At 35.5% G+C, this 24,701-nt stretch overlaps 3 protein-coding genes and 2 long non-coding RNA genes across 8 annotated transcripts in view; 4 read left to right on the top strand and 1 right to left on the bottom strand.

The window, feature by feature from the left end:
- The window catches only part of LOC145316890 (uncharacterized), a 256,014-nt gene that overhangs the window by 167,292 nt on the left and 64,021 nt on the right, over nt 1-24,701 (top strand). The gene's annotated exons all lie outside the window — the stretch shown is intronic.
- The window catches only part of LOC145316891 (uncharacterized), a 212,543-nt gene that overhangs the window by 167,290 nt on the left and 20,552 nt on the right, over nt 1-24,701 (top strand). The gene's annotated exons all lie outside the window — the stretch shown is intronic.
- Wdr81 (WD repeat domain 81) lies at nt 301-24,085 on the bottom strand. Of its 4 annotated transcripts, none has more exons than XR_013878760.1 (20): nt 23,980-24,085; nt 23,436-23,575; nt 23,192-23,328; nt 22,233-23,076; nt 21,902-22,077; nt 21,552-21,636; nt 10,001-10,179; nt 9,789-9,893; nt 9,169-9,319; nt 8,683-8,966; nt 8,045-8,236; nt 6,733-7,479; nt 5,952-6,135; nt 5,531-5,745; nt 5,065-5,277; nt 4,694-4,838; nt 3,736-4,522; nt 3,150-3,513; nt 2,522-3,012; nt 301-813 (listed from the first exon to the last, which is right to left on the bottom strand). XR_013878760.1 is itself a non-coding variant. In XM_080157698.1 (19 exons), the coding sequence occupies exons 2-19, from the start codon at nt 23,557-23,559 to the stop codon at nt 2,788-2,790; spliced, it is 5,157 nt and encodes a 1,718-aa protein (XP_080013824.1). In that variant the 5' UTR covers nt 23,560-23,575; nt 23,980-24,085; the 3' UTR covers nt 2,509-2,787. The 4 variants fall into 4 exon arrangements, 1 of the variants encoding a protein (XP_080013824.1); XR_013878761.1 differs by having other exon boundaries at nt 2,547-3,012; XR_013878762.1 differs by having other exon boundaries at nt 2,723-3,012.
- Nucleotides 11,658-12,274, top strand: LOC145316885 (uncharacterized). The gene is made up of 2 exons (XR_013878758.1): nt 11,658-11,847; nt 12,095-12,274. It is a non-coding gene; the product is annotated as an uncharacterized LOC145316885 (long non-coding RNA).
- LOC145316886 (uncharacterized) lies at nt 20,803-21,368 on the top strand. The gene is made up of 2 exons (XR_013878759.1): nt 20,803-20,992; nt 21,240-21,368. It is a non-coding gene; the product is annotated as an uncharacterized LOC145316886 (long non-coding RNA).

Below are 24,701 nucleotides of genomic sequence, written 5' to 3'. Positions count from 1 at the left end.
CCCGTTCGCAACCAAACAGAAAAATCGGGACTAACAACAAAACAAAACTTTTGAGACATAGCAATAATTTTGACTAAAACCATACTGACCTTAGTTTATTCAGCTCATGAGATATATTCTTGTGTTGAGACATAACAATTAGCAGTTCACCACCAGTGCATTTTTTTTATTCTTGGTATCTAATCACAAAATTATAATCAGTTGGGTTTTTTTTTGGCAGAAATGCATCGTTTTTATATTCCATGTAAAACTTTTATGTTGCTGTTTACTTTATTCGTTTAGGCTTTCACGAAAAATGAAAAAGTTAAAAAAAATTTTATTTGGTTTTCACAGGGGGTTTAATAAATATTTTACAATGAAATATCAATTAAAAATATGTTTCAATTTCGACTACAATAGGTAAGCTTTTAATTTCGTGCATAATCAAATATTTTTTTGCATTCTGCATTTTCAGATTAAACCATGCAAGTTCATTAAGGCAAAAAAATTCACAATAAAAAGTACACAATTAAACTAGAAATGAAATACTTTCAGAGGATTAATTTAAATTGTAATCATCAATTTTAAATATCCTTGTAATGATAATCAAAATTACAAAACTCTATAGATAAATCAAATGGAAAACCATACATTCTTAAAATTAGTCTTTTATGTTCCTAATTATTATAAAAGTGAAGTAACACAAGTACAAAAAAATCCCACAAAAATTATCTAGATGTTATTATTCTTTGGATGACTTATCCCTTTACTTTTTCCAATTGAAAACATACATAAAATGAATAGCATATTACATACGAAAATATTCACAGTTTACTTTGTAATTAGTAGCGAAGCTACTCTATAATTCACTATGTCTGTCCGTCAGTCCGTCCGTGACGCTATGGGGGAAATGGGATTTACTCAGCTCCTATAAAAGGTAGAATGCTGAAACTTTTTGACAACATTTCCATCATTAAGGAGCACAATTAACTATAAACATCAATAGCGGTCGGACCGCTTTTTAGCAGGTTTTAGGCTATTTTTATATTTTTCACATTTTCCTCCATATCTTCAGTGTTTATGGTCCGATTTTCAAAATTTTTTCAGTTATTGATATCAAAATTAAATTGACCGTCGTTTTAAGAAATAACCATGACGTTCAGACTGCCTTTTTGCAGGTTTTTAGCTATTTTTAAATTTTTCATGTATTTCTATATATCTGGTGTATATGGTCCGATTTTCCAAATTTTTTAAGTTACTGATATAAAAATTAAATTTCCTGTCGTTTTATGAAAATAGCCATGTCAGTCAAACTGCCTTTTAGCAGGTTTTTGGCTATTTTTATATGTTTCACATATTTCCCCATATTTTTGGTGTTTTTTGTCCAATTTTCAAACTTTTTTGGATACTAGTATCAAAATAATTTTTAGTAGCGAAGCTACTCTATAATTCACTTTGTCCGTCCGTCCATAACGCTATGGGGGAAATGGGATTTACTCAGCTCCTATAAAAGATAGAACGCTAAATTTTTTTGACAACATTCCCATCATTAAGGAGCACAATTGACTATAAAACATCATTGGCGGTCGGACCGATTTTAGCAGGTTTTAGGCTATTTTTATATTTTTCACATTTTTCTCCATATCTTCAGTGTTTATGGTCCGATTTTCAAAATTTTTTCAGTTATAGATATCAAAATTAAATTTTCGTCTTTTAAAGAAAACAATCATGACGGCCAGACTGCTTTTTTAGCAGGTTTTAGGCTGTTTTTTTTTAACATTTCTCTCCATATCTTTAGTGTTTATAGTCCGATTTTAAAATTTTTTTTTAGTTATAGATATCAAAATTCAATTTCCCGTCTTTAAAAGAAAATAACCATGACGGCCAGACTGTCTTTTTGGCAGGTTTTAGGCTATTTTTATATATCTAACACTTTTCTCCATATCTTCAGTGTATATGGTCCGATTTTTCAAATTTTTTAAGTTAAGGATTTAAAAATTGATTTTTTTGTCGTTTTAAGAAAACAGCCATGGCGGCCAGACTACCTTTTATCAGGTTTTTGGCTATTTTTACATATTTCCCCATATCTTTGTTTATTTTGATCCAATTTTCAAACTTTTATGGGATATCAGTATCAAAATAATTTTTTCCATTGTTATGAGCATCTTTAATATAATTTACTTTGACCATCGTCATCATACAAAATAAAACAAGGTTTCATGTTTATTTTATCCAATAAATCTATTCTTGATTTTAGTAAAAACCTTTTAAATCTACTTGTACGTATTCCCATCTACGTTTTTTGTGCTTCGCTACTTACGGATGTTGTCATCCTTGTTTCCATTGTTATGAGCATCTTTTATGTAATTTACTTTGACCGTCATCATCATACAAAATAAAACAAGGTTTCGTGTTCATTTTCTCAAATAAATCTATTCTCGATTTTAATGAATACACTTTTAATCTTCTTGTACGTATACCCATCCAGGATTTTGTGTGCTTCGCTACTTATGGATGTTGTCATCCTTGTTTTATTTAAAACCTAGAACAATTTTATCTTTTCTTACTAAGAAATAAAAATAGACATGAATATGATGCAATATCATCCTACAATATTTTAACATTTTCTAAAATTTTGCATATTTCTCATTGCAATTTTTTACTAAAATTCCTGAATTTAATTCTATTTAGTGATGATTTAATTAATGAGATAAGTGATTTATTCATTAAACTTCCATTCTACCTTTTTTATACACACGTTTAATTAAATAAAAAACAAAACAAAGAAAATTGAATTTCCACTTGAAATTAACAGATAAGATGAATAGTTCCCATATCGGTGCCCAAGAGCAGAAGTCTATTGAGTGGGAGTATCTCCATCTGAATAAGGTTGCCGCGCATAATGTCATTCCTCAGCTTGTTGACCACAGTACCAGAAGACTCGATACCACCACCCCCAAGTCCTGTGGTCATGTCGCTCTTGGCACGGATGGTATGCACAGAGATTTTGTGATTTGTTGACGCTGTTATTACCTACGATGATAAAAATGAGATAATACAAAAACGTATAACTATATTTATAACTTTTTCACTTAAATATATTGTGCTGATTAGGTAATTTTCTTATAAACATGTTTTAAATTGTGATAACTAACTAAAATTATACAGACCTGATCCATGTAAGGAACAACACAGTGTAAAGGTTCTGCAGGCGTTCTAAGATGCGTCCAGAGCTTACCATCCTCCCACCTGTACACACTCGCTGTCTGATCAAGCGAAGTCGACACAAAATACGGCTCGCTTGCTGCATTTCCCGCCGTTCCGCCATCACACCCTCCTCCTCGGGACGATCGAATGTTAAGAATCTCGCCTTCATGTGCCTTGAAACCAGACCGTATTTTGCCAGTGCGCAAATCAAGTAGGGAAAGGTAACCGGAACTGTGGCCAATAGCCGCGGTTGTATCGCATGCGGCTATACTGCGGATTAGACCGACCATACCATAACTTCCTTTAAAATCCATCAGAGATTTCATTCTAAAATAAGTAGGAATTTATAAAAAATTAATTTAACGATCATTGTCCCAAACAATGAATTGTTTAAGTAAGTGTACTCTTGACTAGACAGCAGCGTTTGACACGACAACAGATTTTAGTAAAGCGTTTTCAATAACATGTTCGCAAAAATGTTTTATTAAAAGTTCATGAAAACAAAAGAATAAAAGCATCAAAATCCTGAATATTATTTGCAAATCTCACCTTGTATCGATTAGAACGACATTTCCCTCCATGGTTGCCGCCATCAATGTATGTGAATACATCTGCGGATTCATGACACAGAACGGCGCGCCGCGCACCCCATCATACGTGTTAATCAGCTTCTCAACAAAAGGATCCCATAGGTGGATTGTTCCATCGCAGCTGACCGCTTGTCCTCGCTGGGCCATATAGCCAACAGAAAATACTGATTTACGATGTCCGTTGTACACCCACTGCGCTGTACCACAATGCTCGCCCTCGCCAGTATTACGCAATGACCACAGTCGCACTGTTCTATCCTTGCTGCCCGACAGAAAACTATTCTCGTTGTCTAAAACAGCAAAAGATTTCACACTGCCTGTGTGACCACTCCAGGACTGGAGCTTGATCTGTTTAAGAGTGAAACCATCTGTTTCTTTGCGGCTTATTTCATGTTCCCAATAAGCTAACCAATTTCCGCGCAAATGCCGTGATGTGTTTGATATTCCAGTATAAATAAGCTTTGTTGGTCCGCTGTTAGCCGCAGCGGCGGCCGCCGCCGATGATACAATTGCAGCTGACCCTGTAGAACCACTGGCAGAAACAATAAAATCATCCTCTGTCGGCGAATTCAGGACGATCATGTTTCCGGAGCCGCTAAGTCCAGATCCCAGGACTGGGAAGGCTCTGTGTATTTCTGTAAGGGTTATTGGACGAGTGGGTGCGCTGGTCAGCTCACTCTGATACTCGAAGCATAACTTTTTGATAAGGTCAATGTTGGGCACTCGTTCATCTAAATGCTGCCCACCTAAATAATAAGAAATTGAGTTAAAAGACATAATCAATCTTATTTACAGTCAAAATGAAAGATAGGATACGTAGTCAAAGTCTCTCTATTTCGAGCATAATTAAAAGTAACAAAAGGTAAAAAAAATACCTAAGGATTTAGAATAAGAAAAATTTCAACAAAAAAAATTACCTAAAAGGAAATAAAATGGAACATAAACAGTATAAGCAAGTTTTCTAGTTAGAATTTGTCCAAGCTCAACAGTCACGTTAATTTTGAAGTTTCCAGAACTTTCGGAATCCATCGAGTCTAGGGAAGATTCACCTTTGTCATAAACCTTAAAATTAAAAATACAAAATTAAAAGTTCATCAATAGGTTGGTGCAGTGGGAAAGTGAAATGTGTCCGCCAGAAGTAGTAAAGTGTCAGGTACCCGCTAATACCTTGAAGGGTTTAAAAGTACATAAAATTACAAGATACAAAAAAATTATGGTTGTCAGATTAATATTACCTACTCAATCCAATCAACTATTACTCTAAGTAATGAATAACCTTTTTTTTTACCTTTGTAAAAGCAGCAAAAGTAGCCACAACCAGGTCTGTCAAATGTGTTCTTGCCATCTCCTCCCCAATCCTGAGGCCCAACAAGTACAGGATGTCCAAGGACTTGTGGAGTAGACTGGAGCGGATACCAGAACCACTGGAGAACAGGTTTATACTTGAGGTAGATGCGTGGATCACAGGACATAATATCTGGGAGGTTATATTGTCAACTTCCTAACATAAAAAAAAGATTTTCATTGTTATATGTCTGAACTTAACTTACATAAGGAAAAAAATTAGATAGTAAAGATGTATGTCCGTCCAATAAGATCCCGTTAATTGTTCCTAAATTTAAGAAGTCTAGAGCAGGTTGTAATCTAGGGGCAGAGGATGCTACTAAAGGTAGGCAATCCACCAACGACAAAGAGCTCTCTAACAAAATATCCATAACCGTAAAAAATATAGACTTGTTTTTTATGATGCTGACCTTCATAAGAACAGAATCAGATAGTAGTGGAATAATTGCATGTAGAACAGCTAAGGAGCCCAGCAGGCCGCCCTCCAAGTTCTGAGACACTTTCCGCTTGCATAATCCTGCCAAATCCCAACAGTAAGGCATGTACTGGATTAGGATGAAGTGTTCCCCATAGAGCTCAGCTATTTTTACAAGACATTCCAGCAAAGGACGGCTTAATAAATCACCTAAATAAGTAAAAAAAATCACACAATGATAAAAAGATGTTGATATGGATTCTATTTCTCAACGTCTCTAGATTATAAAACATCATAAAGCAAGGATTTATTGAAAAATATAACACCAAGCAAAGTAAAGGTAAATACTTCGGGGGAGCATTCTAAAAATAAAAAGAATATTAAGGTACTAGTTAAAAAAATTAAGATTTTGTTACCTGTCGTCATTCCAGAAGAGAGTCTAATCAGCTGATCTGGAAACTGTATATTATCTGCCAGCTGAAGGCCTTCTGGAGGCAGGTAGCATAGGCTCATCATTCGCAGCAGGTTTCTGGATATGTGCTTGGCGGTTAGCACAGGTCCAAGTCGATGAGCCAACCATATTAGTGTTTCTATGCTCACCTATATAATATTTTCATTGAATTTGGGCTGGGATTTTGTAACCTTATTCATCCTATTATATTAAGTAGTAAGGTCTTTTTGTCTGTTGTGTAAGATTTCGATAACTAATGAATAGATTAAATTCTTGATTTTTGTGAAGCTTATCATATGTGTTTGAGTGGTTTGAGGCTGTTCTATTTTTAAATTTTAGTCTGGATGGTATTAGCATTTGTTCTGCTTCGATTGCATGATCTCATGATACTTGGTTCGCAGCCGCTAGTTGTTTTTAATTGAAGTAGAAATTGAATTTTAGTTACAGACAAGGAAAATTTACAAGAAAGGGGTAAATTAAAGGAATTAAGCTGAGAGAAATAATTCAATACATTCAAATAGCTTAAAAGCTTGACTATTGTCATGATTTTTAAAAAATACTATTAATTGGTAAGTCAATTGATCAATATTCTAATCTAAGTAGGTTTATGTTGAGACTAAAGTACACTAATAAATAATAAACTAAAAAATGTAATTATCTTCTTAATTACATATTTTAATATAAAACTAACAAAATATAAAAGTTATGGTATTAGTTTACATATGTAACTGTTATATTATCAATACCTGTACAATTGAATTTTCTTTCCTAGCATCTGTATCCTCATTTTCCTGACTGGAGTGACAAACAGGAAAATGAACATCAATCATCTGTCTGTGTCCCAGGTTTAAATTCTGAGCAATATTGCTAATAGTATTTATATCATATTTATGCTGCTTTGTCAAGCCCCCACCACTCATGCCCCCAAATCCACCCTCCAACGAGACTGAGTCACAGTTTTCAAAGTCAAAAATTTCTGATTCACTTTCACCGTCCTGGTTACGGTTTTGGTCCAGGTCATCAGAGTCGTTGTAAGCATCAACACTAACAGCCACACTTCCACCACTTGTATCACAATCTTGTTGCCCTAAGGAAGTGTTTGACGTCGAGTTTCCAGCTGCCGCAGCCGTCATTGGCGACTCTGGGCACATTCTATTGCCACCAGCAGCTTCAATTATAAGATTTGCAAAATTTTCAAAAAATGGCGCTAATCTGAATCTTGTCATTAGCACTAGAACAAAGACTCTATGGTACAGTTTGACATGCTTGGAAGACTGGACATTCTTATAATTTGCAACTACTATGTTTAGAAAAAGATCACGACTCAATTTAGGCCCCATTACAGAACAGATAGGATCAAGGAGCAGCCAAGATGCTTGAACAGCTGTAGATGGACAGCTGAGCAGCTGACTGTAAACAGGTACAACTAAGTCTAGTAGGTCCTCACGTAAACCAGGAAGGATAGGCGTCAATGAGCGGGCTACAAATTTTACCTAAATCAAAAACTGATTATCTTTTTAAAACATGAAATTTTGAAAATATTATAACATTTAATATCGTTTATGATGAATCTGAGGGCAGGGTAGTAGGTTTTGACTAGTTTTTATTACTTTATTCACATGGTGTAACTGTAGATATTATATACCTATACCTTTTAAAAGTTATTTGTAAGGAATAAAATCAATTAGGTATCCTACTTGTGAAAGAGTAAAACTTACAACACACTCAGGGGTGTATTGTATATTCTGCACAAGATTTATTTTTTTTCCCGGCGACAAATTTCCCCCCCCCCCCCCCCCTAGTTTTTTCTCACCAAGTAGGGGGGAAAATAGAAAAATATTTAAAGAACTCTATATTTTATTTATTTTTTCCCTCCTACCACACATTTTTTTTGTTTTTTTCACCAAGGAGGAGGGGAAATGGAAAAAATGTTTTCAGTTTTCTTAATTTTTACATTTTTTTCTCCCTCCAACCACTTATTCCCCCCCCCCCCCCTGAGCCGGGGATCCCATGTAGAATATACACCCCTGAACAAACTTTATAAGATTGTTATTTTACCTGAAATTCAGCTAGGGCTTCCAAGTGTTCACTGTCATTTAAATATTTTCCTATATGATTGAGGCTCTCTACAGCAGATATGGCCTGAAGGATGACTGGATATAAAACTGGGAAAGTGGAAGAGAGTAGATTATCTAATAGAAGAGTAGCAGACGGGAGAGGTAACCCTTCATCTGATACAACAGGATATCTGCTTGTAATTCATGTTTAATATATTATAGGTATTTTGAATATGATGAATAATTCTTTTCAAAAAATCTTTCTTATAAAGTAATTTTCCTTATTAGGGCAATGGCATACAAAATTTGGAAAAATTTGTTATTTTCTGACACACAGTTTCAATGAAATGATGTAAAAGCAACTAATAGATATAAAACAATCTTGAACTTAAAATAATATTAATCAGCACTTAAAACAAAGGTTTATAAAAATGTAATTCAAACTGTGATTCTATATGCACTTTTTTAATAAAAAGTAATGTAGCTCAAAAACAAAATTTTTAAAAATAATTTAACTTTGACAATGAAAATAATATTCTTTCAAATATTTAGCTGTATTGCTTTTTAACCAAAAATAGCATATCACTTATTGTACAGTGAAATTAGGATATCAATGCATAAAAAAAAATAAACATTCCTATCTGTGATTTGTAGATTAAAGGGTTTTGACTCATCTTGTAGAAGTAGTGACGTCACTAGTTTCTTTATACCCAGACCAATATTCTTCCCTTCTTTTGTCAGAACATCAATACACGTTTTATATCTAAGCTCAAAGCTGCAATTTTCATCCAGGGTCCGGAATCTTTTAGGATTATATAGTTGACAAATGAGACAGCCCAAAACTTGCATTGATCTCACTTTGACGAGGTAGGTGTGTGGGTTGCTGGATTTTTGTGTTGCTATAAGTTTTTCCTTTATTCTCCCTGAAAAATTCGTAAGTGTAATCAGATCATAAAACACGGATGACAACATCCAAAAGTAGCTAAGCACTAAGACATTACAAGATGTTTAGAAAACAAACAGAATAACGACGTAACATTTAGAGTGGATTAAATTAAATAGATGGATAATCCGATATAATTTCAAAAGAATATTAAATAATGTTATTGCTGAAACATAATTTACCTGAACATCTGTATTGAAATATTGCAAGATTCTCCAGATTATTTATTTCTAGAGCAGGATTATACTCCAAGGGAAAATTTAATTCTTTATTGTTACTATCTCTTAGTTGTTCTTCGTCCATGGAATCATTACAGACGTCAAAATCATCCTCCTAATACAAAACTTTAATTATCTATATTTTCTCATAAGTAGAGCAGCAATCAAAAACTAGCAACAGGTTTTAGATTAAAAAAATAACAGTCAACTCATGTATAATATGATGAGATTTTTTGGTCAGGTTAACGTTAAAATTGTTAAGAAAGATAAATATTTGTAATGAATACTTTTCGAATAAGGCATTATTTGTTAGAATAGCTCTAAATTTTTAAAACGCCAATAAACCAGAAAGTATTTGCCAAAATCCTTCAATAACTTAGGCAAACACGTAAGTTGTGTCACTTGTTACAGGGAAATGCCGCTACCGCTACTGACAATACTATTATGAGTAATATGAATGCAGTGATTTACCAGTTAATGCCATTTGTTCATTATTATTATAATGAAAAAATAAGAGTTGTTTTGTACTAAAGTGTAAACATAACCTTATCACATAGATGATGCACTACCAAAAAGAAAGTTACCGTATAATTTGGTTGAAGAAATGAAAGAATATTTTGTTTTGCACAATTTTTAATTGGATGTGGTTGGGTAAATAATTGCACTACTCCGCGTTCTTTAAGCTCGTTCTAAAAATAACATTTCTAAATCATCAAAGATGTTTGTGTGTCTATCCGTTGAAATATTCTTAATCTTCTAAATTATCATGAAAGGTTTATTATTTTAATACACAAACCTGATTTTCTGCTAAATCTAGGCAAACATTTTTGTTTCTTATTGCCGCCTGTCCAGTCAACTTGTAACCAAACGTCAGATCAATCCAGGAATGGAGGTGTTTGGACACCTGTTCAGACTCCAGAAGGTTTCTGTGCCAAACGATGAACTTCTCTGGTGTTTCAGTCCAGTCTGGAACCTCTGAGAAAAAAAGATAAAGTAAGACCATTGAATAAAACAAGAGCAAATATGAAGAGTACATCAAATATTTGACAACAAGTGTAATGGACAAATATTGATTGTGACTCTTTAGGAGACCCTTGGCACAGTTGAGAGCTTGACACTGAAACCATGGAGTAATGATTTGAAGATAAGGCATGTGGTTTTAACCAACTTGTGTGTGTAGGCACACTGCCTTCGAGATTACTAAGATGAATAAAAGGGGCGAAGATTCAAGATAAGGGGCGAAGCTAGTTGAGAGACTGATGTACGTTGAGACCATGGAGAAAAGATATGAAGATAAGGCATATGGTTTTTTACCAACTTGTGTGTGTAGGCACACTGTCTTCGAGAAAGGATTAAGAGGAGAACTTGTGAAAGTGTAAGACAGAAAAATCCCAATATACAGCCTACAGAATGCCTTCAATCTACTCCACATAGCCACCCAAAATAGTTCAAATATACATTTTTATTTGTTAAATCTACAACTTCTCTTTACTAGTTCCTCTTTGAAGGATTGTCTACATTTTATTCCTTAAACCTTTACTTCTCTTTACTAGTTCATCTATGAAAAATTGTCCTGAAATTAAGCCGTAAAATAACAGTTTGGCAAATGAACTTTTTATGTAATTGTAAATAGGATATATTGTAAAAAATGCACTTAAACTCAAAAGTAAAAAGCAAAGCAAATTAAATTCTTTTTATATTTTTCAGAAAGTAAAGTAAATGAATCAATAAGTAATATTTAATTATAAGGGTGGCCATAATAGGTAAATCATTTTATATTATTAATTTTGTAATCACCTTGAGGTAAATTTAGTTATCGAAATTAGTATCAAATGCTATACTAAAGTCAAACTACATTGTATCGAAATGAACATTAAATGCTATACTAAACTCAAACTACAGTTTATCCAAACGAGTATCAAATGCTACACTAAAGTCAAACCTACATTTTATCGAACGAGTATCAAATGCTATTATAAAGTCAAACCTACATTAAAATAAGAACTCATATGAATTAAATCAAAGGTTATTCTAAAGTCTAACCTACATTAAAGTGAAATCATTGGAATATTGAGCTTAAATTTACTTAACCTTAAATTATAAACCCAGCCACTAGATGTAGCTTTAAATAATGCTATTTCTTTTTAGGTGGTTGTTCAAATCAGTAGCTGAGATCCTGTATGGACTAAAAAGACCCCTAAAGCCGGAAAGACCCCTAAAACCAGTAAGACCCCAGCTGACATTCAAGCCTAGTAGCGGAAAACAAGCTCTGTTTAAGCGGACAACAAGCTGAAGTGTGCCCTGCCTGTAAAGGGGCAGCTTAACACACTATAAAAAAGGTATAGAATATTATACTCTTTTCTATTACCAAGGCCTTTATTTGTTTCAAAGATTTAATTAAATATTCAACAATGATATTTGGAATCTACTTACAATAAAGAAGTTTAACTTGAATGACTCTTACAATTGTTTTCTTTGTAGGAGATACAACAAGATCAGCTAAATTAAAACCTATTGAGACCAACAACAAATTTACTCAAAAGATCATTAACAAGGAACCTTCACCAACCCAAACAACGCCACTTGGGGATATTGATCTGTACTATTCAAACCTGGAATCAAATCTAAATCTGATGGAGCCATGTAAGTAAATTTTGCTCATATTCCTAAATAGACAATTACAACAGACATTAGTGAATTCTTTGTTGATTACAATAAAGTGTAGCATCTCAAAACATATAGTTAATTAACCCTGCCTTTACTATTGTATTTTAGCTTTTATTTCTTTTATTTCCTTTTTTATTATTTTATTTTCTTTTATAATTACAACTTGGTCACCCTCTAGTAAATTGTACATAACCTACAACTAATATTATCTTTTTTATTGTAGGTTATTTGTAACCGGATTACCGTGTGTATAAAACTGCTCTCATATTTCCAGACTACAAACATAAAAAAGCTGATAAAAATAAAATGATCAGCCCACAGTAAAGGATAAAATTAACCAGACCTAGTGTACGGACCCCACAAAAGCCAAGGTGAGCCGTCCGCTACAGTTACAAATAACCTTCTACCTGTGGTATACATGAATAGTACAAGAGAAAGCCACGACAATCAGCTTTCTGTGTTCACAACCGGTGAAGATTCCGACCCAAGGGACCGTGGAACGTTACAGGATCCAGATGCGCCTTGGGAAGAAAATAGTGTGTATGAAGAACTAAATCATACTGCCTCCACAACTGCTAATCAAAGCCAGAGCAGCTTGATAACAGCTTTTAGTGCAGCTGAACCCTCTAAGCGAATTACTCCATCTGACCCCCCACCCCTTATTGGAAGGGGAAGCTTGAGGCCGAGACTCAAAACTTCTATTGAGGCTCATGTTAATGATGATAATGCTGATGAAACTGATTTTATAGATGAAGCTCTTCCTGAATTATCAACTGATGGGGAAGATGTGAATGAAGATGATATATACATTGAGGATGGAGTTCTAGATCAATTCCAATTACCTACTGCTACTGTTTTAAATAATCTTCCTCCTCTTGATATTGTGCTCAGTGACAGTGAAGAAGAAAGACCTGAATCAGCCGCAAGTGTAATCACCATCAAGCCTAAAATGGCAAGAATTTCTGTTGCCCAGAAAAAGGCATTGACCGACTTTGAGAGGGCTGTTACCTCATTTGATCTCATATTTGATAATGTTGAGCCTCCTAATACACCAGCTGATGAGTTGCGCGACCTCCAGAAAGACGCCACTGAGTTGAGAAAATCTTTGGTTGATGCTATTGCTATGTTTGCTGCTGAGCCCCATGATGAGTTTACTGAAGCAAAGCGGATCAAGGCTACTACTTATTGCACTCATTACACCAACAAGATCAAGCTCATCTATGTCCAAGTCAAGCAAAATGAGGACCTAGATAGGAGACAGGCTATTGATCAACCTGTACCTCAGCTACAAGCTGGTGTTAATGAAGCTAGGAACCAGCAATCCCTCATATGTGCCCAGCGTGTTACAAGATTGTTACCACCATTGCAGCAATGTGTGCTTGATGTTAACTCCAAGTTTACTGAAATGCGTTTGCAAGCTATCACTTCTGCCATGGAACTGAAAGGTCTAGAAAATACCTTTAAAGTAAACTGTGACTCCATGCAAGAATGCAGCCGACAAATTGATGATATCAGTAGAAGCGCTTCAACTGCTAATGATCATGTCTCTATTGAAGTTCTTGATGGATTGAGCATTTCTCTCTACAAGTCGAAAAGGGAAACTAGAAAGAGACTTGACAACCTTCATGGATCCCTGGGAATATTACCTGGGATGATTGACACTGCCAAAAATATCTCTGTAGAGGCACCTGTATTCTCTGGGAACTTTTCTGAAGAACCAGATTATTTTACATTCTCCCAGAGGCTTGATGAATACTTCAACCAGACTGGTGCATTGTCCTCTGCCCAGAAGCTTTTAAAGTTGAGAAATGACTGTCTAAAGACCCCAGCCAAGGAGTGTGTTGCTAATACTAACTCTTATGATGTTGCCATGCACCTGTTGAGATCTCATTTTGGTAAACCTACTATGGTGTTTATGAACAAACTCCAGGATATAAAAGGATGTGGTAAATGCCCAGATAAGATTGTAGAAAAGCGGAACTGGGTTTTTAATGTGACACAAAAAATAAAAGCTTTAACTGAATTGGCCCAGAACCATGGATTGACTATGATGTTTGAAAGCACCAACATAGTTGGGATCTTGCAAAAGATTATGCTCCCAAAGGATCATGATGACTTTAAAAAGGCAATACGGGATGAAATGCGAGTTAAGCCTGATCTTGTCCTTACCAGATCCTACACTCTTGAGGCCATGCTTGGCTTTCTAGAAGATATTGCTATCGATACTAACTGCGACATTGATTACATGGCAGCTACAAGTTTCAGCTCCTACAGGGAGCTGCTAGATGGCATCAAAGGAAATAAACCTGTTGACCGAAGTAAAGAGACACCTAAGGATACAAAAAAGATTGGAGCCAACAAGAAATACTCTGTCATGCCAGCTGAGGATGATCTTGAGGAGTACTTTGATCTTGATGAGGTATCTGAGGATTCTGATGATTGTGCCGGTGAATCATCTCATCAAGTTGGTGATCTTGGGACTGCAGCTATTCTTTCCAATTCCTCGGAAGCCAAGTCCATTAAATGTAAGTTCTGTGATTCTAGCCACACAAGCCTTGCTTATTGTAGAGATTTCCAGGAGACTCCAGTAAAAAAGAGATGGAGAAAAATTATGAAAATGAAAGCATGCTATAGATGTCTAAGAACTGATGCTGGTCTTGACATGGACAATAGAAGTTCATGGCTCAAAGCTCACTTAAAAAATTGTGATGATAAATGGGTATGTAAAGTTGATCATTGTGCAGAGAAAGATGATATCCGTAAGAACCACTTGACCATCTGCCCGTTTCACCAAGAAGAAAATAAAAAGCTTGAGCTAGAATTTGTCAAAACACTAGACCGTAGTAAACTTGAGTGTGATGCAAAATTTTTCCTTGCTTGCTACATGTCTTCAAACCCAGTACTCCAGAGACTGATGCTATAGATGAAGCTGTTTATCTAAATGGTCGTGATCCAACAAATATTGTGTTTGAACCTGAAGTTAAAGACTGCCCTATCTATCAACTACAATATGTTGCTGGAAAGAACAATGAAAAACTTCTTGTTTTTTACGACACTGGATGTTGGTCATCTGGTCTTAGCAACAATGCCTACGCTGCTCTTGACACTGTGACTGTTCGTCATGGACCCACTACCCTCCAAGTTGCAGCTGGTGCTGAAATAAGCATCCCCTATGGAGAAGAGAAATTTTGGCTCCCCCTTGATGGAAAGTCTGAGAAGGGTAAGCAGAGGATGGCCACCTTTACAGGATTAAGAATGGAGAATGTTAGTTGCTCCTTTCCTAACTGGCCACTAAGGAAGGTCTATGATGACATTACTGCTGAATACATTAAGTTGAATCCCAATGGTGTTCTACCTACCATTGAGGACAAGATTGGTAATAAGGATGTTGATATTATGGTGGGTATCAAGTTTAATAAATACCACCCTAAGCTTCTGTTTTCCTTACCTGGAGGATTAGAGATCCGGCAAGCCATACTCAAGGGATATAATGGAAATCAAGCTGTTCTTGCTGGGCCCCATCATCTTTGGCAAAATATTGCTGATGCTTGTAGCTTCATGGGACCTGGAGCCTACCTGTCCTCTGAGTGTAAAGCCTACAGAGTTCAGTGTGACTCGCTATGGAATAACTTGGGACCAATTCATGAGGAGCCGCTTAAAATGGAGCCACCTGCCCATTGGTCTCTGTTTTGTGATTGTGGGGAGTTACTAGAAAACCCTCTTGTTGATGAAGATCGTGCGGTTGTGTCTGCCATTTATGCTGTTAGTGCCGGACGGCAAGTTAAAGAGTTCCAATTATTGGATGAGATAGGATCTGAACTTGGCTATCGTTGCATCAAGTGTAGGCGTTGCAATCCTTGCAAAGATGGAGAGAACCTTGAGGAGACATCACTGAAGGAGGAGCAGGAAAATTATCAGATCAAAAATTGTGTATCCTATGACCCCTCTAAGGTTGTAATGACTGAGTTGCCCTTTGTCAAAGATCCAAACACCCATCTGACTGAAAACAAACATGTTGCAGTTAAGATTCTTGAGACTCAAGTGAAACTGGCTGCTAAAGATGATGATATTAGAGATGAGATTCTTAAAAGCTTTCAAAAACTGGTGGACAATGGCCATATTGTAAAACTGGATGAATTACCAGAGGATGAAAGAGTTCTAGCAGATAAACCTGGGTACTGGATTCCTTGGAGAGCAGTTTTTTCTAGCTCAAGCATTAGTACCCCTTGTCGCCTGGTGTTTGATGCCAGCTCCAGAACTAAAACTGGTTATAGCCTAAATGATTGCTTAGCTAAGGGTGACTCCAAGCTTGCAGACCTTCTTCACCTCTTGATTCAGTTTAGAAAAGGTAAGGCTGCCTTATCAGCTGATATTAGAATGGCTTACAATACCATCAAATTGAAACCTGAATTTTATAAATACCAAAAAATGGTTTGGAAAGACTTCCTTTCTATTGATGGTGAAACAATTGAAATGGTTATCAGGACATTGATCTATGGTGTTAAACCAGCTGGCCAACTTACTGCTGAAGGATTTAATCTTGTTGCTGATGTTGCAGAACAGACTGAGCCTGATCTTAAATCTGGGGCTGAAACTCTCAGGAAGAAAAAGTATGTTGATGATATTGTTGCTAGTTTTGAGAATGAGTCTATTAGAGATGATGCTGGTGATTGTTTGGAAAGAACTTTGGAGTATGGTACAATGGAGGTTAAAGCTATTACTAAGAGTGGCCAAGTACCAAATGAAAAGGTTACAATAGATGGAGTCAACTGTGGCCTTCTTGGATACAAGTGGGCACCTTATGAGGATCTTGTAGGTCCTGATATCAAGCCATTGTACCTTGGTAAGCCTAAAAGGGGTAAGCTGCCACCTCTTATAGACGGAAACATTGCTGAGAGCCTAAAACACAGATTTACCAAGCGTATCATTACTGGTCGTGTTGCTGTACTTTTTGATCCTCTTGGAATATGTAATGGTGTCTTTGGTAGAATAAAACTTGATTTGAGTGAGATCTGTAAGCTAAAGGTTGATTGGGACGATGCACTACCTGCTGACATGCTTGACACTTGGGTCCATAACCTTAACCAGATGCAGCTGCTATCAGATCTAAAGGTCCCCCGAAGTGTTTTCAATCATGATGTTAACACCTCCAATGGTGTAACTCTACTTGTCCTTACAGATGCTAGCCAATCCATTGCTGTTGCCACTGTTTACGCTCAAATGGATTTGAATTCTGGTGGAAAAGTGTGTAACCTTGTGATTAGTAAGTCCAAACTGGTCACTAAACTTACTATTCCTAAAGCTGAGCTAAAAGCCTGTAACATGGGTTGTGTCCTTGCTACATTAGTCAAACGAGATTTTGGTGATTGTGTCAAGCAAGTTATCTTTGCTACTGACAGTGTAATTGCATTATACTGGATGAATTGTGATTCCCGCCCTCTTCAGACTTCCGTACGAAACATGGTGATTGACATCCGAAGACTTTGCAATGTTGATGATTGGCATCACATCGAATCTGGGTTAAATCCTGCTGACATTGGGACACCTACTGCTGATGCTTCCATGGTTGCTCCTGATTCTGAGTGGCAACTTGGAAAAGCCTGGATGAAAAACTGTGTAGAGGATATGCCCCTAAAATCTTTGGGTGAAATATCAATGGATCATGAGGAACAGAGACTTGCATTGCAAGAAATACGAAATTCAGGGGCGCCTGGGTTAACCCTTCTGGCTTTCTCCAACAAGGTCATGTTGAGAGCTGATCTAAGTGACTTTCTAGTGGACCCAATGAGATTTCACTGGAATCACTTGCTGCGGAGACTTGCAATCATCTTTATTGCCTGTGATAAGTTTAAGAATAAAAGACCATTAACTGATAATCTGATTCATGACAAAGCTAATACTGTACATGTTGATGAAGCAGACATAGAGCGGGCTAAAATCTATCTTTTCAAGAAAACAACTAAGGAGCTCTTTGAATTCAATGATTGGAAAAGGCTTGATGCTCTAGGTCAAATGAAGGATGGTATATTCATTTACACTGGCCGTATTCTGGCTGGTGCTGAAGCTGACCTTGCTGATGCAGCACTTGACTTGACAAGACTGTCATTTGCTGTTCCTGTGATTGACCGTAATAGCCCAGTTGCTTATTGTATCATGAGAACCTGTCATGAGAAGCATACTCATCATGGAGGGGCCGTCTCTACTCTGCTCAAAAGCTTTGAGTATGCTTTCATTATTGGAGGTAGATCACTTGCAACAGAGATCAAGACTAAATGTCATTTTTGTCAACGTTATAAGTTGAAGACCATTCAAATTGAAATGGGAAAACTTGACTCTGCCAGGTATAACGTTGCTCCTGCTTTCACTGTTTGCCAATTGGATTTGTTTGGTCCTTTTGACATGAAATGCCAGGTTCACCAGAAAAGGACCAGGAATACTGACACTGCACAAGCTTGGGGTGTTGCTATTAAGTGTTGTGCTACTAATGCAATTGGACTGTATGTTATGGTGGGTTATGACACTGACAATTTTCTGATGGCACTACAGCGGCATATTTATCGCTACAGTGTACCTCTACAAATCAGAATTGATGCAGGATCCCAGCTAGTCAAGGGTTTAAAGGATGCCAGGATTTGTGTGGCTGATGTTGCCAAGAGTTTAAATGCTGAAACTGGTTCTGCCATTGCCTTTAAGATTGCTCCCCCTGGTGCTCATAATTGGAATGGTATGGTTGAGAGATCTATCAAGGAAATAAAAGGTATTATAAACACTGTGTTCAAAGGGAGAAGTTTCTCAGTCTTACAGTTTGAAACTGCCTTGGGCTACATCGCTGCTGAGCTAAACAATCTACCTTATTGCCTTGGTAATCGGTATACTAATCTTGATGGCCTAGATCTGTTAACCCCTAGCAGATTGCTGATGGGTAGGAACGCTGGAAGAGCTGCTATTGGTCGCCTAACTATTGAGTCTCCTGGGAAAATGATGGAGTCCATTGAAGAAATTGAGAAGGCTTGGTGGCAAGTATTTAAAAATGCCAGACTAGCAGACTTCTTTCCCAAATCCAAGAAGTGGAATACTACTACACACCAGCCAAAGGTAGGACAGATAGTAGTGTTTTTGAGAGATTTGTCAAATGCTTTTGGGTCAAGCATATTCCGCATAGGCCGAATTGTACGTGTGTTTGAGTCAAAGGATGATATTGTTAGAAAAGTGGAGATTGAGTATCGCTTGTGGCAGTCTAAGACCACTAGTTCTGTTATCAGAAGTCTCCGTGATGTTGCTGTGCTAGAAGTGGAAGCTGACCTTGATTTCGGTGAACAAGTTAAGTCTGGGATGGAGATGGACCTTCTTTGGAAGTATCACCTGAGAAACTAACTCTACCATCCTGTAATGCATACATTTATTCCTGTTGTGTTGAAGATCTAATCTTTGAATTTTTATCTGTTTTAACTAAAGTACAAAGTACTTCCCAAACTAACAAACTAAGTTCCAGTGTAACCACAGTATCAACTGTTGCCTTTCCGCGCCGGGAGTGTAATGGACAAATATTGATTGTGACTCTTTAGGAGACCCTTGGCACAGTTGAGAGCTTGACACTGAAACCATGGAGTAATGATTTGAAGATAAGGCATGTGGTTTTAACCAACTTGTGTGTGTAGGCACACTGCCTTCGAGATTACTAAGATGAATAAAAGGGGCGAAGATTCAAGATAAGGGGCGAAGCTAGTTGAGAGACTGATGTACGTTGAGACCATGGAGAAAAGATATGAAGATAAGGCATATGGTTTTTTACCAACTTGTGTGTGTAGGCACACTGTCTTCGAGAAAGGATTAAGAGGAGAACTTGTGAAAGTGTAAGACAGAAAAATCCCAATATACAGCCTACAGAATGCCTTCAATCTACTCCACATAGCCACCCAAAATAGTTCAAATATACATTTTTATTTGTTAAATCTACAACTTCTCTTTACTAGTTCCTCTTTGAAGGATTGTCTACATTTTATTCCTTAAACCTTTACTTCTCTTTACTAGTTCATCTATGAAAAATTGTCCTGAAATTAAGCCGTAAAATAACAGTTTGGCAAATGAACTTTTTATGTAATTGTAAATAGGATATATTGTAAAAAATGCACTTAAACTCAAAAGTAAAAAGCAAAGCAAATTAAATTCTTTTTATATTTTTCAGAAAGTAAAGTAAATGAATCAATAAGTAATATTTAATTATAAGGGTGGCCATAATAGGTAAATCATTTTATATTATTAATTTTGTAATCACCTTGAGGTAAATTTAGTTATCGAAATTAGTATCAAATGCTATACTAAAGTCAAACTACATTGTATCGAAATGAACATTAAATGCTATACTAAACTCAAACTACAGTTTATCCAAACGAGTATCAAATGCTACACTAAAGTCAAACCTACATTTTATCGAACGAGTATCAAATGCTATTATAAAGTCAAACCTACATTAAAATAAGAACTCATATGAATTAAATCAAAGGTTATTCTAAAGTCTAACCTACATTAAAGTGAAATCATTGGAATATTGAGCTTAAATTTACTTAACCTTAAATTATAAACCCAGCCACTAGATGTAGCTTTAAATAATGCTATTTCTTTTTAGGTGGTTGTTCAAATCAGTAGCTGAGATCCTGTATGGACTAAAAAGACCCCTAAAGCCGGAAAGACCCCTAAAACCAGTAAGACCCCAGCTGACATTCAAGCCTAGTAGCGGAAAACAAGCTCTGTTTAAGCGGACAACAAGCTGAAGTGTGCCCTGCCTGTAAAGGGGCAGCTTAACACACTATAAAAAAGGTATAGAATATTATACTCTTTTCTATTACCAAGGCCTTTATTTGTTTCAAAGATTTAATTAAATATTCAACAATGATATTTGGAATCTACTTACAATAAAGAAGTTTAACTTGAATGACTCTTACAATTGTTTTCTTTGTAGGAGATACAACAAGATCAGCTAAATTAAAACCTATTGAGACCAACAACAAATTTACTCAAAAGATCATTAACAAGGAACCTTCACCAACCCAAACAACGCCACTTGGGGATATTGATCTGTACTATTCAAACCTGGAATCAAATCTAAATCTGATGGAGCCATGTAAGTAAATTTTGCTCATATTCCTAAATAGACAATTACAACAGACATTAGTGAATTCTTTGTTGATTACAATAAAGTGTAGCATCTCAAAACATATAGTTAATTAACCCTGCCTTTACTATTGTATTTTAGCTTTTATTTCTTTTATTTCCTTTTTTATTATTTTATTTTCTTTTATAATTACAACTTGGTCACCCTCTAGTAAATTGTACATAACCTACAACTAATATTATCTTTTTTATTGTAGGTTATTTGTAACCGGATTACCGTGTGTATAAAACTGCTCTCATATTTCCAGACTACAAACATAAAAAAGCTGATAAAAATAAAATGATCAGCCCACAGTAAAGGATAAAATTAACCAGACCTAGTGTACGGACCCCACAAAAGCCAAGGTGAGCCGTCCGCTACAACAAGAAATCAGTAAAAATAAAAAGCGGCAAAAAATCTGCTTTAAAGCAGTTGGAAGGATGGGCAGTAAAAGTGAATTAGAGAGTAGCTCTTCTACTGAAAAAAATAGTTGTAAAAAAATGTATAAACTTTGACATTATTTATTTACCTAAATCAGGGAGATCTGTGTGAATAGATTTGAATACTTGAGGATCAGTGTAAAATTCTGGAATTGCTTCGTCTGGTGACCATTCCTAATAATCAAAAAGAATTTATTTGTACCAGGAATCTTGAGGGATTGGACAATGGACGATAAATTAGTGTACCTACTAATCATGAAAAACAAAATTGATAGTAAAATTATTGGTTGCTTTGTATGAGCCAATAATAAATCAATCTAAGTCTAACCCTCCAGTTCTTAGGCCAACGAATGGCAGAAAATGTTTAAACTTTAGGGATTGGTTAAAACTTTGACTATCAGAATAAGGGAAAACCTAAATTGAAAAATTCTAGTTTTACCTGCATTCTCTGTATTGATCTAGGATACTGTCCTGGGACCCAGGTTGGACGGACATGCTTACACAGCACGGCTTTATCTGTGCGTCGCGCCAGATATGTGTAGAATGTTATTTCTGATAGTACATCTGTTACATGGTGAATAGCACTGTCATAATTTCTATCCAGTAAATCATCACCTGCAAAAATAATCATAAGCAAATGATTCTCTAAAGTTAGGACTCAGATGCACACGGAGACTACTCTATGGGACACCCTTTAATGTAAAACTTATAATTCGGGTACGCCAACACTGATTGTTCTTATTAATTCTATTCAGAAATGATATGTTTACCTTTATTTAATCTATATTTAGAGCGGCTCAAGTCTCTAAAATTCCCCGTGCTTTGTAGAAAATCTGTGACCCACGGAACAACCGGATGAAAATTAGGGTCTCCAAACTTGCGACCCGCAAGCCCGTTCAGATGGAGAATATAATCCAGATTACTAACAGACCCATCGACCCATGCTTGTGTAACGTCTCCAAAGGACACATTAGCATCCTCTTCAATATCTACATCTTTGGTTTCTTTATCTATTTCCTTTTCCGTGTATGTAATAAGTGCATCCTTAAGCACACTTGGTTTTAACTGAACAAGAAGAGATTCAGTTAAGATAAAATCTTTGGGCTGAACATCACTAATGTTTAAATTTAACGTCTGGAAAACTTGTAAAATTTTTACTATCTGATAAACAATAAAATTTAGGCGCGTTTTGTTATGTCCCAAAAACAAAGGACTGTATTTTATCACAGAACTGAGACAATTATTATAAAAGTCATAGAAAAATATCAAAACTTTGTCACTTATTATGGAAAATCTTACTGGTACAAATGCTAATACTTCGTCACTGTTATTATCACACATTTCATCGACAATACTATTTTCTGTTTGTTGAATAATTACAATGTTTGGATATAAAATGCGTATTAATTGTGTGAATGCTTCTATCCAGGAAACACTATACTGGTTTTGATTTGACCTATACCGGGCTTGTCGTTGATGGTTGGAGTATTGCTTGTTAGCTTGGGAATAAAGGTTGGTTAGATTACATTGTTTCACAAATTCCAAAGCTTCAGAGAAGAGGAGATGTTCCGAAGAGGATGGCAGTTCACAATTAAACGGATGAACATTTGTGTTCTAAATACAGAACAATATAAATCTCTTAGTGCTAAAGAAAAAAAATTGAGGAATTTTAAAAGGTAAACATTGCATTAAAGTTAGAAAGTGGGTTATTTTTCTAAGAATTTGTAACCTGGATAGGTATAATACAAAACTCCAGAAAAGTCCAATCATTCTGAAGGATTTGTGGAATGTTTCTTTGTGATAAAATTGATGTGATTTCTTGATCTGTCAACCCTTCAAGTTCTGTAAATTTATCTGGTGGTTTCCCTTAATAAATAATTCATCATTTAATTCTTAATAAAATTAACAACAAAAAACATATATACAGTACAAAACATTCAGTTTATATATAATTTGAAATGAATAAAACTTACCTTGTTGAAGTATTTCTTTTATCCATTTTCTGTTGGCAAATAATAGTAATTGTGCATTACAGCTGTAAACATAATTTAAGGGAATCCCTACCCCTTCTAGCAAGCCCTTCGTCTCTTCATTCATTTTGCTTGCCGCATTCCTTAAAAAATTTAAATTTACAAAACCGGCCTGCTATATATATATACTTGTCAAATTAGTAGTTTGAGTAAATGTCTACTGCATGCTTCAACAAATGGTGGGAAGAAATTCAATAAGTATTTAAGTAGCGTACGCACAATACATGAGTATTTGACTTCTTAGAAAAGTCAGCTAAAGTGTTTGGTAACTTTTAACTTAAATTGTTAGTCGGGAATATTCTTTATTAAAAAATTGTAACACATTAGAAAACAAAAAGTATGACTTTTAAAGAACATAGTAGGTACACAAGTTAACAAATAATAGGCATAAATTAATGAACTTTGAACATGGATATTTTTTTGGATTGTTTTGCACTTATTAAGAAAAAAATATATTTATCTATTGCACCATGTTATTTAACTTTACTTATAAATAATTATTTTCTGAAAGTATTTTTGTTGTCGTTGAATGAACTGTTGATTGTCTGCTAGAAGTGGGAGGCATGAGTTGTTTTGATGAGAGTGACCATAACAATATCAAAAACTAATGCTAAGTCGTACCAATCATATGTAGCATTAAAAGGAAAGTGCTTTAAATTAATAAATTTCCGGCGCACCTGTTACATAGCTTTTTGTATATTTTGTCTTAATTGAAAGTAACTTAAATTTAATTAAAATAATTTGCAATAGTTTACAATAAGCCGTTATTTGCAGCAATGCCACAAAAAGTTCTGTCAGATATTCTCCTTTATTCTCTTCGTGGCAATAAAAAATAAACAGATATTTAGAAAAAAGGAAAGACAATAGAAATAGTTTTATATTTTTTTATTAGTTTTTAATAGTTACGTATCCACAAATGAATGTACATATTCTTTTTTAAAGTGGGGAAAATTGTTTCTTGAAGAATCTGTCCACTTAGCGAAAGAATGCCGCTGTAATTTTTCTTTATTTCTCCACAATAAAGTAGGCAAGAGGTCTTCCGACCGATTACTTAGAACTCATTTATTTATTTACGATTTAATTTTCTACCTCTGATGCTCCGGTGAAGATTGTTGGCCTGCTTGGGACCAATGATGTTTAAAGGAGGTTGGGGATTTCCTGGATTTTGACTAGTGATCATCACACGTATTAGATTCACCTTTATATGTA

The sequence above is a fragment of the Acartia tonsa genome, chromosome 4 (assembly GCF_053477335.1).
Source record: "Acartia tonsa isolate MP-2025a chromosome 4, ASM5347733v1, whole genome shotgun sequence".
NCBI classification, from domain to species: domain Eukaryota; kingdom Metazoa; phylum Arthropoda; class Copepoda; order Calanoida; family Acartiidae; genus Acartia; species Acartia tonsa.
This window is presented reverse-complemented; position numbering and strand designations above follow the sequence as displayed.